This window comes from Panthera pardus, unplaced genomic scaffold (genome assembly GCF_024362965.1).
Source record: "Panthera pardus isolate Hobbes unplaced genomic scaffold, ASM2436296v1 HiC_scaffold_12, whole genome shotgun sequence".
NCBI lineage: Eukaryota > Metazoa > Chordata > Mammalia > Carnivora > Felidae > Panthera > Panthera pardus.
The window spans coordinates 55211855-55226241 of NW_026526677.1; the positions used below are offsets into that span (position 1 = coordinate 55211855).

The window sequence follows — 14387 nt, forward strand, 5'->3', positions numbered from 1 at the left end:
GCCTGGATCAGACAAGTTTCCTATTAACAGAGAGGAAAATTCAGTTCATACACCAAGATTGTTTTTGCTGTTACCAGCAGCTTTTCACATTTATCTAATTCTATTCCATTCTGAAGGTGCCAGGAACTATGATACTAAAGGTAAATAAGGTGATTTGTTCAAGCAAAGGGGAAAAAAAACAGAGAGAAACAAACCAGGAAAGAGACACTTAACTACAGAAAACAAACTGAAGGTTGACAGAGGGGAGGTGGGGAGGAGGTGGGTGGGGAATAGGTGAAATAGGTGATGGGGATTAAGGAGAGCACTTGCTGAGATGAGCACCTGGTGTGTATGGAAGTGTTAAATCATGGAGCACCTGAGTGGCTCAGTCGGTTAAGCATCCGACTTCGGCTCAGGTCATGATCTCATGGTTCTTGAGTTTGAGCCCTGCGTCAGGCTCTGTGCTGACATCTCAGAGCCTGGAGTCTGCTTCAGATTCTCTTTCTCTGACCCTCCTCTGCTCGCGCTTTGTGTCTCTCCCAAAAATAAATAAACGTTAAAAAAAATTTTTTTAAAAAGGAAGTGTTAAATCACTGTATTGTACACCTGAAACTAATATAACACGGTAAGTTAACTGGAATTTAAATAAAAACTTTTTAAAAATAAAAAATAAATTTTAAAAAAGATGGTTTGTTTTCTAAATAAGGTCCTAAGCTCATAAGAGACATTTACATTAATTAAAATTAAATTATTAAGTTGACATATTAGTTATACAAGTAAATTTTAGTATGGAAACACAATGGAAGTAATTCTCATTGTTTATATTTGTAATGGTTTTAAGAATGACTTCATATCTGAACTTAGCCTTGAAAATAAAGTAGGATGCCATCAGGTTGAGGAAGTATCAAGTAATGAATGGGGGAAAGTCATCTGAGAATTCAAGAAGAAATGCTTGGCCCACAAATGCAAAATATGTCTAAAGCAGCTTTCAGCTCTGTGAGGCTGTGATGTGGCAAATTTGGAGCAGTTAGAAAAAAAGATGGCAACAAAAGTAGACTGACTCTGAAAGTAAAGGGGATGAACTTCATCAGTTAGGAAAAAAGATCAGCCATGAACAGTTTTGAAATTGGAAAGCACTTTGGATATATTTATCTAACAACTATGTGGAAGAGAGAAGTGATGGAAAAAGAGAGCAAAGACTGGAATTTGATGAAGTTTGCCCTAGTGAGAGAAATTCATGTATTGATGAATTACTATTGCAGTGAAGTAAGATCAAGAAAGTATCATCTTAAAGTAGCTTCACATTTTTCGGCAGTGATATGAAAATGTTACTTACTACACACCATTCATTTCTTCTGCCAACACAGGCTAGTAAGGACTGTCACCATCCACTGTTGCAGGGACTACGGCCAGAGTCGCAAAAGATGAGTCCGCAAACAAACTGCAGTTAACTGAAGGTCCTCGTACTAGAGTCGAAATGAGGCCCCGACTCCAGAATGAAGGTTCTTTTTATTAGGATAATCGCTAAAGACTACGTGCATAAAGTCAGCTAAGCAAGTGTGTTAATCAATCTAATGGTTTAGCTTTTCAAGGTTGAATTTCGAGTTAATTGGTTTTTATAACACTAGGAAGGGTCAGGTGTAAAGGAGGATCCGGCCTTGGACAATGTTAATGGCTCTAGGCTTTCTGAGCCGCAGCTGTGTAAACATGTCCTAAGGTTTTGCACCTTCTCCAGCCCTTCCCTTTTGAAGTCTTTTCCTTTGATGCTTCTCTCCTGCATCTCCCACAATCCACTTCTTAGAACAGAAATTTCAGCCTCAAAAATATCATTACAACTCAAAGCACAGAGCTGGAAACTTTTCAAAATTTCCTGGACGTAATTTCCTCATCTTTGAAATGGGTTAAGAAAAAGAGACCTTTCTAAACAACTGGAAGTGAGATGCCCTCCCGACCTGGGGCAGGTTCAAGGGGTGAGCGCAGTGGAACAAAGACAGCCCCCCAACAGGCAGCCATATCCTACCCCCTTCACCACAGGGTCAAGACCAGGAATAATACTACAAAGTGTTCATAATTACTTATCATTGAAACTCCACCCACTTTTGCTATTGCTTCATTGCTAATGTCTCTAAAAAGAAAAGGGGTAAATTTTTGGTGAAGACACAGAACACTGTGTCCTGAATCCAAGCCAGGAGAAGTGCAAGAAGCTGAGAGATGGCTCTGTTGTCCAGTGTCCTACAGAAGAAAGAACCAGGTGCTAACATGGATCGAGGCAAAGCAGGACTGTGAGGACTGGTGGAGAAGACAGAAAAAGAAGTTATTGTCTTCATCATTGTATTCACTCCATGTCTGCTCAGTGCCTTGCACGTAGTAAGTGCACATGCAAATAATAGCCTCGCTTCCAGGTTTGTTCTCCTCACCTATAAATTTAACATCGAGGGGGTGCCTGGGTGGCTCAGTTGGTTGAGCGACTAACTTTGGCTCAGGTCATGATCTTGTGGTTCACGAGTTCAAACCCTACATCGGGTTCCATGCTGACATCTCAGAGCCCAGAGCCTACTTCAGATTCTGTGTCTCCCTCTCTCTCTTCCCCTTCCCTACTCATGCTCGCTTGCTCTCTCTCTCTTTCTCTCTCTCTCTCTCTCTCAAAAATAAACATTTTTTAAAAATTAATTTCCAGACCAGGAAAATCCAGTCCTATTTTCATTGCTATATTGCCCCTGAGAAATGGCTAACACTGTCCTGAAAATAAAATCACATGAACAGAGCCCCCAAGAGGCTTGTGAAGTTGTGCGTGGGTGGACAGCAGCTACCACTAGGTCAGTCTGTGGCCACACAACTATAAGAATAAATAGGGATGGGGGGAAAGCCATCCTACTGGAGAAGTAGATAGAAATCGAAATTGCTATGAAAATGCCACTGGGGGTGATGGACAAGTGTGTGTGCCACTATACTGGCAAAGGAATAGCAGGGAAAAGTGATGAAGGGAAAGAAACTAAGTCTCAAGTAACTAGAAAGAGAAGAAGAGGACCAGCTTACACAGGTTGATGGACTCTGGATATCTTGGCAGCAGCACACAGAAGGGTTCTTTGGAGTAGAAAAGAATATAGGCTACGGAGCTTGCCAGTTGGGGGCTGGTCTCTGGGTGAACTTGCATGAACTGGAATGGCTCCTTATGCAACTCATGGCCACCTTAAAAACCTTCTCGAGTGACAGGACACCTGGGTGGCTCAGTTGGTTAAGCATGGTCTCTTAGTTGACTTCAGCTCAGGTCATGATCATTGAGTTCAAGTCCCACATCAGACTCCACACTGACAGTGCAGAGTCTGCTTGGGATACTCTCTCTCTCTCTCTCTCTCTCACTCTCTCTCTTTCTCTCTCTGCCCCTCCCCCCCAAAATAAATAAACTGAAAAAAAAAACACCACAACCTTCTCAAGTGCCTCATGAAGGCTTCTGCAACTTTGATCCAGGCATCTTCAATCCCCTGGACAAGTTGCCTCTATCCCTGATTTGTGCTGTGGAGCCATGGCACCAACCCAGGGCCCTCTCACTGTGTGTCCCCTACATCAGGAGTGTGCTCACATGATGCCTCTTGCCACAACTCATTCTTTCCCCTCCTTTGATTTCACAAGAAGTCTAATCATCAGAGCACTTACCTCAGAGATATTGGCCTATTGTCAGTGTTTCCCAATTGACTGTAAACTTTCTGAGGTCTGTTTAAGATATGTATGCTCCCATAATCCAGAACACTGAGGCACCGTGTGATTACTCTGTAATGATAAATACTGGATGGAAAGTATAAAGGGTGATGATAGGAGCCATGAATGAGGCTCTTCTGATGCCTAAAATGTTCACAGTAATCAAGGTCTGCTGCTAGTGTGGAATCCTCTCTGGAGGGACTTGAGGCTCCAAGCACACTGAGAGCCAAAGTGTGGGTGCAAGCCCAAAGTCTCCCCCCTCTCCCCTCCTAGACAGCCCTTTCCATTCTACTGGAACAGTCCATACTTGTACCTCCAGTCTAGGGGTGTGCTGGTAAAACAGCTCCTTAAATTTTTTTTTTAGAAGCCCCAGTTTTACAGTGCCTGACAATTCCTTAGGTGAAAATATTCCTGTGTCGTCAGCTTCAAACTATGAAGATGATATCCCTATATGCATATTATATATGGCATATATATAATAAGAAATATTATATATATATATATAATAAGAAATATTTTATATATATATATATATATATATATATATATATATATATATATATCTTAAACAGACAATTCTCAGACCTCAGAAACACTGACTACAGGCCACTGTCCTTGAGGTAGGCAGTCTGATGATCAGAACGCTCTTGCAATCAGAGGGGACAGAATGAGCTTCAGCCCCTGCTGCTGTCCCTGTTCAACACACCGGACTCCCCACAAAAGTCCTAATACTTTCAACCATTAGCCTTATGCCCCATAACCCCACAATTCCTGGTCTTCTTCCTGAAATTTCATTTCATAGCAATTAAAGTTTCACCTGCTTCAAAGGGAGTCCTCACGAGCTAGAATGGGATGAATCAAGTAAAGGCTGAGAAACAGGCATCAGGCAGCAGAGATTTATGCATTTGCCTAAAGACTGCAGAGGAAGCTGATACCCAAGGGACCATAGCAGAATGTACATGGGTCAGGTCCTGATGGTTCCTCAGTCATGCCCACACCAGCTGCTCCTCCAACCAAGATTACATGTATACACGTATTATTTTCAAGAAATTCAATGTTAGCATTGTTATGTGAAATATCCCTATTTCCATTATAATCGGAAGTAGTAAGCATTAATCCCATTATCAATCAAAAAATATAACTTGAGGAGGAGGGGCAAGATGGTGGAACAGTATGGAAGGTTTTTTTGTGTCTCACATCCATGAAATACACCCAGATCAACACTAAACCATCCTGCACACCTAGAAAACTGATGGGAGGATTAACGCAACAATCTGCACAACCTGAACCACAGAATTCAGCAGGTACGCAGCACTGACAGGTGAACTGGGGGAGAGAGAAGCTGCGGAGGGCAGAGAGCCACTTTTGTATGTAGAGAGAGGAAAGAGATGGGGGGTGGGGGGAGTATGGGAAAAGCACCCACCACCCCCCAAAGCAGCTGGAGAGAAAGTGAAAAAGTGGAAACAGCTGTAGGGACTGAAGAATAAAGGGAGAAAGGAGAAAGGAGAGTGTTTAAATTCCATTAAGACTCTATATAAACAGGGGGAGCACAGAGTCTGAAATGCCACAGCTCGATGCCTGGTGGTGCTCTGGTGGGAAAGGCGAATCCCCAGGAGCAGAGAGTGAGACCTGCGAGGTGTACAGGCAACATGGGGAGAGGAGGTTCCCCTGCTGGAGGACATTTGGTAGAGGCTATGAGGCCACCAAGGTCCCAGCAGACCCCAGAAAACAACTACATTTGCTGGTGCTGGAACAAGGACATTAAGGGGGAAGCCTGGTGCCAGATGTGTGTTGTGATTTACCATAATCCCTGAAACACTGCTGCTACACAATCTCGTGAACTTTTTCTGGGGCGGGCTGGCACCCACTCGCAGTCTCTGGGCATCAGCAGCAGCATGGTCCCCCAAACATTCCTGGGTGCAGCTGGGTGACCAAGCCATTGCTTGGTGAGACCCTCCCCCAGGGGATCTGAGTGGGCCCAAGCCGCAGTCCCTCAGAAGTGAGGGGTCGGGAAACACAGCCGCATCTGAGATAAAACTCAGGAGGGAGGTGCCCCCTGGCAACCTGATGGCTTGGTCACAGACAGTGTAAAAGTGAGAAGTGGATGGAGGCCAGAGACAGAGGACTGGTGCACGATTGCTGGTCAGGGAGAGCACAGAGTTCCAACACTAGAGACTAAGTAGCTAGGTGATGCCATTTTCACTCCTCCCACGCATGTGCATACACACCTACAAGCACCATAATAATTCACCCCAGTAAGCCAAGTAGAGCCATCTAGTGGAGAACAGAGCCATTAAACTAAGCCCCTCCCAACTGGGCCAATATCACTTTTCAGGAACACCACAAGTCTCTCCACCTGCTTAGTTTACAGATTATAAAGTGCTTCATAGTTTCACTTCTAGGGGAAAGGATGTAATTTCAGTCATATTTCAGTCTACTGGCTTGTCCATCTATTCAATTATTGTTTCTTTTTTGTTTCTTTTCTTTTTCTTGAATACAGAAAGAGAAAAAATTTATTTTTATTTTCAATTTTTATTAAAAATATTTTTCTTTAATTTTTTTCTACTATATTTTTTAATTTTTTGTACATTTTTCAAATTCTATTTTACTTCCATCGTTTCATTTTATTCTATTTCATTGTATTCATTTGTTCAAATTTTCAAATGTTTTCCTTTTTTTTCTTTTTTTTAATTTTTTTTCCCTTTTTTCTCTAATCTGTGAAGATCCTTTCAACAACCAGATCAAAACACACCTAGGATCTAGCATCATTTATTTGATTTTTTGTGTTGTTTTTAATTTTATAATTTAAAACGTTTTTACCTTATTATTCCTTTTCTTTCTTCAAAATGATGAAATGAAGGAACTCACCCCAAAAGAAAGAGCAGTAAGAAACGACAGCCAGGGACCTAACACAGACACAAGCAAGATGTCTGAACCAGAATTTAGAATCACACTAATAAGAATACTAGCTGGGGTTGAAAATAGATTGGAATCCTTTCTGCAGAGATAAAAGAAATAAAAGCTAGTCAGGATTAAATAAAAAATGCTATAACTGAGCTGCAGTCTCCAATGGATGCCTCAGTGGCAAGGATGGGTGAGACAGAACAGCAAATCTGCGATAGAGAGGACAAACTTATGGAGAATAATGAAGCAAAAAAAAGGGGGGGAGAATACGGCAAAAGAGCATGATTTAAGAATTAGAGAAATTGGAGCACCTGGGTGACTCAGTTGGTTAGGCATCCGACTTCAGCTCAGGTTATGATCTCACAGTTCATGGGTTCAAGCCTGTGGTGGACTATATGCTGACAACTCAGAGCCTGGAGCTTTCTTCAGATTCTGTGTCTCCCTCTCTCTCTGCCCCACCCTGGCGCCTGCTCTCGCTCTCTCTCTCTCTCTCTCTCTCTCTCTCAAAATTAAATAAACATTTAAAAAAAGAAGATTTAGAGAAATCAGTGACTCATTAAAAAGGATCATCAGAATCAGAGGGGTCCCAGAAGATGAAGAGAGAGAAAAAGGGGTAGAAGGGTTATGTGAGCAAATCATAGTGGAAAACTTTCCTAACCTGGGTAAAGACACATACATCAAAATCCAGGAAGAACAGAAGACTCCTATTAGATGCAACAAAACCTGACCATCGACAAGGCATATCATAGTCAAATTCACAAAATACTCAGGTAAGGAAAGAATCATGAAAGCAGCAAGGGAAAAAAAGTCCTTAAGCTACAAGGGAAGACAGATGAGGTTTGCAGCAGAAGTTTCCACAGAAACTTGGCAAGCCAGAAAGGAGTGGCAGGATATATTCAACGTGCTGAATCAGAAACATATGCAGCCAAGAATACTGTATCCAGCAAGGCTGTCATTCAAAATAGAAGGAGAGATAAAACATTTCCCAGACAAACAAAAATTAATGGAGTTTGTGACCACTAAACCAGCCCTGCAAGAAATTTTAATGGGGACTTTCTGAGGGGAGAAAAGATGAAAAAAATACATACATACATACATACATACATACATACATACCAAAAGCAACAAAGACTAGAAAGTACCAGAGAACACCACCAGAAACTCCAACTCTACAAGCATCATAATGGCAATAAACTCATATCTTTCAGTACTCACTCTAAACCTCAATGGACTCAATGCTCCAATCAAAAGACATAGGGTAACAAAATGGATAAGAAAACAAGATCCATCTATATGCTGTTTACAAGAGACCCACTTTAGACCTAAAGACACCTTCAGGTTGAAAGTAAGGGGATGTAGAACCATCTATCATGCTAATGGTCAACAAAAGAAAGCCAGAGTAGCCATACTTATATCAGACAATCTAGACTTTAAAATAAAGATTGTAACAAGAGATGAAGAGAGGCATTATATTATAATTAAGGGGTTTATCCACCAAGAAGACGTAACAATTGTAAACATTTATATACCAAATGTGAGAGCACCCAAATATATAAATCAATTAATCACAAATATAAGGAAACTCATTGATAATAACACCATAATAGTAGAGGACTTCAACACCCCACTTACAACAATGGACAGATCATCTAAACAGAAAATCGACAAGGAAACAATGGCTTTATATATATATATACAGATATATTCAGAACATCTCATCCTAAAGCAGTGGAATATACATTCTTCTCCAGTGCACATGGAACGTTCTCCAAAATAGACCACATACTGGACACAAATCAGCCCTCAACAAGTACAAAAAGATCAAGATCATACCATGCATATTTTCAGACCACAACGCTATGAAACTCAAAATCAAACACAAGAAAACATTTGGAAAGGTAACAAATACTCGGAGACTTAAGAACATCCTATTAAAGAATGAATGGGTCAACCAAGAAGTTAAAGAGGAAGTTAAAAAGTACATGGAAGCCGATGAAAATGATAACACCACAACCCAAAACCTCTGGGATGCAACAAAGCAGTCATAAGAGGAAAGTATATAGCAATCCAGCCCTTCCTAAAGAAGGAAGAAAAGGGGCGCCTGGGTGGCTCAGTCGGTTGGGCGGCCGACTTCGGCTCAGGTCATGATCTCGCGGTCCGTGAGTTCGAGCCTCGCGTCGGGCTCTGTGCTGACAGCTCAGAGCCTGGAGCCTGTTTCAGATTCTGTGTCTCCCTCTCTCTGACCCTCCCCCGTTCATGCTTTGTCTCTCTCTGTCTCAAAAATAAAAAACGTTAAAAAAAAATTAAAAAAAAAAAAAAAAGAAGGAAGAAAGGTCTCAGATACACAACCTAACCTTACAACTTAAAGAGCTGGAAAAAGAACAGCAAATAAAACCCAACACCAGCAGAAGACAGGAAATAATAAAGATTAGAGCAGAAATTAATGTTAGCAAAACCAAAAAAACAGTAGAACAAATCAATTAAACCACAAGCTGGTTGGAGCATTAAGGAATCTACCCCTGAAATCGTTGTTGCACTCTATGCTAACTTTGATGTAAATTTAAAAATAATAAAATAACAAAGAAGAAATAAAGAAAAGAAAAGGAAAGAAGAAAAGAAAGAAAAGAGAAAAGAAAAGAAAAGAAAAGAGAAAGAAAAGGAATGGGAAGACAAAGGGTTTGGGCTGGGGGCAGGAAATGTGGTGATGTGACTAAAAGCTATCTGGGGAAGGGATACAGGAAGTGGCAGAATATAAGGGTTTTTTTAGTAAGTTTGTACAGATCCATTTCAGCATGGATTCCCAGTCTCTGGGAATGAGAATGTTCTTCCCTTTCTGGAACAGAAAGGGCACTTTTCTCAAGGGAAATTATATAGCTACTTTTTAGGTAGGAAGGGGTAATTCAGAGAATTCTTGTTGTATCTTCTGTTTCTTAAGCACCTTAAGCTCAAAATAATCAGTATTCCACAGTGGTATATGTTGGGATGGCATGTTTTGAACTCTTTCTTATTGTAGTGGCCAAGGGCAGGCCGCTCCAAAATGCACCACTTTGGCACATTGATGATTTTAAGTAAAATTTACTTGAGAACAGCCAATGCAAAAGAACATGCTGACATCACCACCACCGCCCCTTGCTTCCAGGAAATAATGAATCAATCTTCCATGTGAAAGATACCCTCCCTGTACCAGAGGGTAAAGAGACATCCTTATCACTAGAGGTGGGAATTTGAGCTGAGAAGTCTGTATAAACAACCCTTGTTACATTTTACTAATTAACCTCCCCAGCCCAAGTTCTGTTTCAAATTCCTTCCAAATTGAAGCTCCCAAAGTTTTCTTTGTCCTGTTAACTCCTCACAAATATATTGTCTCTTTGTTTAAAAGTATAAAAACTACCTGCCTTAGTTATTTACTGAGGTCTCAATTTCATTACTTGGCCTCTGTACACATATAATAAAACTTCAGATTTTTTTCCTGTTAATCTATCTCTTGTCAATTTAATTCTTAGTGCAGTTGAAAGACCTTGACTGGCAGAGGAAATTGCTGCTTCCCTACAATATTGGTTTTCCTGCTCTCCTCCTTCCTATCTCTTCAGGAATGTCTCTTGCCCCTCCTCTTCCATACACTGCTTTCCTCACCTTGCCACTATTCAGATTGGCCACTTCCTATTGTCAAGCCCTTGACCTGGCTAATTCTAGGTACCTGTCCACATTCAGCACAGGAATATGCAGGAAGAGTTCTCTCTCTCACAGTTGGGAGACTCACACTTCTCACAGAAGTGACTGTCCTACCCTATCCCACAGTGCTTTCTACATTATTTATCACATTGTGTTTTAATCCCTTAATTTTTGTCAACTCTAGTTTATGGACTCCCTAAGAAAGGGGACTGTGATACTGATTATCTCCAGGCCTTAGCTTGGTCCTGGTAATTTATAGTGGGCATAATTTAATGTTTGTTGAGTTATTCCTTTATTTACAAACTTTTGTTTGTTTAAGGTGTGTTTATTGAACAATATATACCTAAATATGTTTTAATCCTGAGTGTTCTTATATAAATGACTTGGATCCATTTATACAAGTAACTCATTCAATAGCTTACAGTGGTGGTAGTGCCTAGTATTTTTTTTTTTAAGCAAGTTGGAGCGGGAGGGAGATGGGATGACATTTGGCTTTTGTGAGGAGCATTCAGGCTGCACTATGGAATCGAAGACCCAGAGTAAGTGAAGGGAAAATACACATGGGAAACAACTTCTTTTTTCTTTATTTTAGAGAGAGAGAGAGAGAAAGTGTGAGCGGGAGATAGGGACAGAGGGGGAGAGAGAAAGAATCTCAAGCAGGCTCCACATTCAGTGCAGAGCCTGATGCAGCACTTAGTCCCACAACCCTGGGATCATGACCTGAACCAAAATTCAAGAGTTGGATGCTCAACCAACTGAGCCACCCAGGCATCCTGGGAAACAACTTCTTAAAGCAAACATTTACTTGCTGCTACTCAGGATGGCAATCTCAGCATGAGTTCACATCCATGTCTGTGCTTGTCAGGCATTTGTGTTTCATACAAAGAGGGTTTGAGGAGTTGTTTTGACTCCATCTCTGTGGAATGTCTTTCCAGTACACCATTACATCCATCATTTCAAAAATAATGGTCTCATCTTGGGCTCATGCAATGGCTCCTGTGTCTAGCACAGACTCTATTCTACCTTCCAAAATAACATGCTGCTATAAATGGAACTGGTAAAAACACATGTTGTGGTTCCACTATTCAAGTGTTGGCTGTAATAGGCCAGCTCTCTAGAGCATCACAGTGTCCCCCCATTTCCTCTGGCCAAGAGTCAACATCATATCAGTAGGATTATCCCTTGTCAAGAGTAGGAAGACAATTTCCAGTGTCTGTGACCAGTGTTCTACAAACAATTTCTTTTCCCTTTTTAGGGATTAATACTTACCAATGGCCCTTTCACAACTTACTGATGTAGGTCATGAACAAGTGAAGTGATGGTATCTTATAGACTGCTATAGTTAATATTCCACCTTTTCCTTTTTTAATGTTTATTTATTTATTTTTGAGTGAGAGGGAGAGCACAAGTGAGGGAAGAGCAGAGAGGGAGAGGCAGACACAGAATCTGAAGCAGGCTCCAGGCTCTGAGCTGTCAGCCCAGAGCCTGACACAGGGCTTAAACCCATGAGCAGTGAGATCATGACCTGAGCCAAAGTTGGACACTTAACCCACTGAGCCATCTAGGAGTCCCAATATTCCACCTTTTCCAAAGATACAACTACATATGTGTCTGTCTATATTTATGAGTATGTTTATATTTTTTTATTATTTTTACACAGATACATAAAGATACATACAGAAAAATATGGACAGATGCATACCAAATATTTAACAAATCTAATTGTCGTATTTGAGATGAGTTCTTTTTTCCTGCTTTATTAAAGTATAATTGAGAGGTAAAAATTTATATATTTAAGGTATACAATGTGATATTTTGACATATGTATACATTATGTGTGAATGATTGCCACAATCAAGCTAATTAACATATCATTCACCTTTCATAGCTGCAATTTGAGTGAGGGGGGTGAGAACACTTAAAGTCAAATCTCTTAGCAAATATCAAATATGCAATAGGTTTTTTAAATTTATTTATTTATCTGTTTGTTTGTTTTGAGAAAGAGAGAGACAGAGAGAGAATCTCAAGCAGGCTCCACGCTGTCAGCATAGAGGCCAATGTGGGACTCAAACTCACAAACCCATGAGATCATGACCTGAACCAAAATCAAGAGTCAGACACCTAACCAGGTGCCCCTATGCAATGAAGTATTATTAACTCTCATCACCATGCTGTCCATAAGATCTCCAGAAGTCTTTCGTCCTGCATAACTGAAACATTGGGCCGTTTGTATGTGATTGTCCAGGGATATCACAAGATGTCTCAGAGGACATGAATTCAGTGAGGAATAATTTAACAACTTCTAAGACCAGAGCAATACCCTCTTTTTATAGGGGCCAAGGGAGGGTGCCCCAAAATGTGCCACTTTGGCACATTAATTATTTTCAATAAAAACTACTTAAGAAACAGTCAATGCAAGGACACTCACACCCTTATCTGTCCCCCTGAAAGTAGAAAACAAATCATCCATGTGAAAAATATCCTCCCAGTGCCAAGAAGTACAAAGACATCCTTATCACCAGAGAAAGGTATTTTAAAGTTGAAAACACTGTAGAAACAAATCTTTGCTCTCCTTTTCTAATCTACTACCTCAGCCTTAGTTCTGCTTAGAATTCCCTACTAATTTAAGCTCCCAAATACCTGTTTTCTTTATACTGTCAATTCTTCACAGATGTATTGTCCCTTTGTCTAAAAACTATAAAAACTACCTGCCTTTGTCATTTCTTTAGGTCTCAATTTCATTATTGGGCTTCTGTGCACACATAATAAAACTTATTTTTTTCTTCTTCTGTTAACTAACTCAAGTCAACTTAATTCTTACTCCAGCTGGAACACCTTCAAGGGCAGAGAAAGAATTTTTCCTTCCCAACAATTTCATCTATAACCAAAAATCAGACTAGTGACATAAGGACACATGACTCTGGAAATTCATATGTCCAGCCACAGGCTCTGTTCAGGAGGTAACCTGTTCAGTCAAACATGGCATGGCTCTCTCTGTTGCTTTGACAGAAGATGTTAAGTCCTCTCACCTCCCTGGTGAACCTGCCCCAGAAACAGAATTCACTAGGCTACTTCCTAGTAGTTCAGCTTGCCATTAGTGTTTCCACCCACTGCTTCCTCAGACCACATCATGGAGAACTAGAGGTGCTGAAAATACTGTTCCTCTTCCAAAGTCATTTCTGCTTTGGAAAAAATACGTGAACCACCTGCTCTCGGATTTGCTTGGTCTTAATCCCATAAATGATGGGATTCAGCATAGGTGGAACCAGAATGCAGACATTAGCCAATAATATGTGAATATGAGGTGGAATGTGGCGTCCAAACCGCTGAGTAAGGGTTGTGAAGATCGCGGGGCCGTAAAAGAGGACAATGATGCAGACATGGGAGCCACATGTGTTGAGAGCTTTGTGGCGAGCATCTCGTGAAGGCATGTGGAAGACAGCATGGAGAATCAGCAGATATGAAACAAAAATTAACAGGACATCTAAGACCACTGTAGACACGATGACAAAAAGTCCATACCAGATGTTCACGCTAATGTCATTACAAGCATATTTGGCCAAGCCAATGTGTTCACAATAAGTGTGTGGAATAATCTTATTTTGGCAGAAAGTCAATCTTTTCAAAAGAAATATTATGGGGAAGATCATACAAAAACTTCTCAGGAAGATGGTCACACCAATTTTCCCAATGAGTGCATGTGTAAGAATAGTGGTGTATCTCAGTGGGTAGCATATGGCAATGTAGCGGTCAAATGCCATCACCAGCAAGATCCCTGACTCAGAGATGAAAGTGCAGTGGATAATGAAGAACTGAGTGATGCATCGATCCAGGGAGATCTCCCCAGCACGGAACCAGAAGATGGCCAAGGCCTGAGGTACTGTGCACGTGGAGAGGACAATGTCTGCTCCGGCCAGCATGCAGAGGAAGAGGTACATGGGTTCGTGGAGGCTGTGCTTTGTGAGGATAATGCAGATGAGCAGGCTGTTCCCAAGCAGGGCAATGACATAGGAAATGAAGAAGGGGATGGAAACCCACACATGCTGGTCCTCTAGCCCAGGGATGCCCAGGAAGTGGAAGATTGTGTGGCTAACATCAGTGTGGTTTAAGGAAATCATACCTGTGGAGACTACCAG

At 41.0% G+C, this 14387-nt stretch overlaps 1 protein-coding gene across 1 annotated transcript; it reads right to left on the reverse strand.

Annotated features, from left to right (window-relative positions):
- Nucleotides 1-13424: 13424 nt before the first annotated feature.
- On the reverse strand, nt 13425-14387 carry LOC109267033 (olfactory receptor 52B4-like). Its single transcript, XM_019449544.2, has one exon. It carries the CDS (start codon nt 14367-14369, stop codon nt 13425-13427), a length of 945 nt encoding a protein of 314 aa, XP_019305089.1. The 5' UTR covers nt 14370-14387.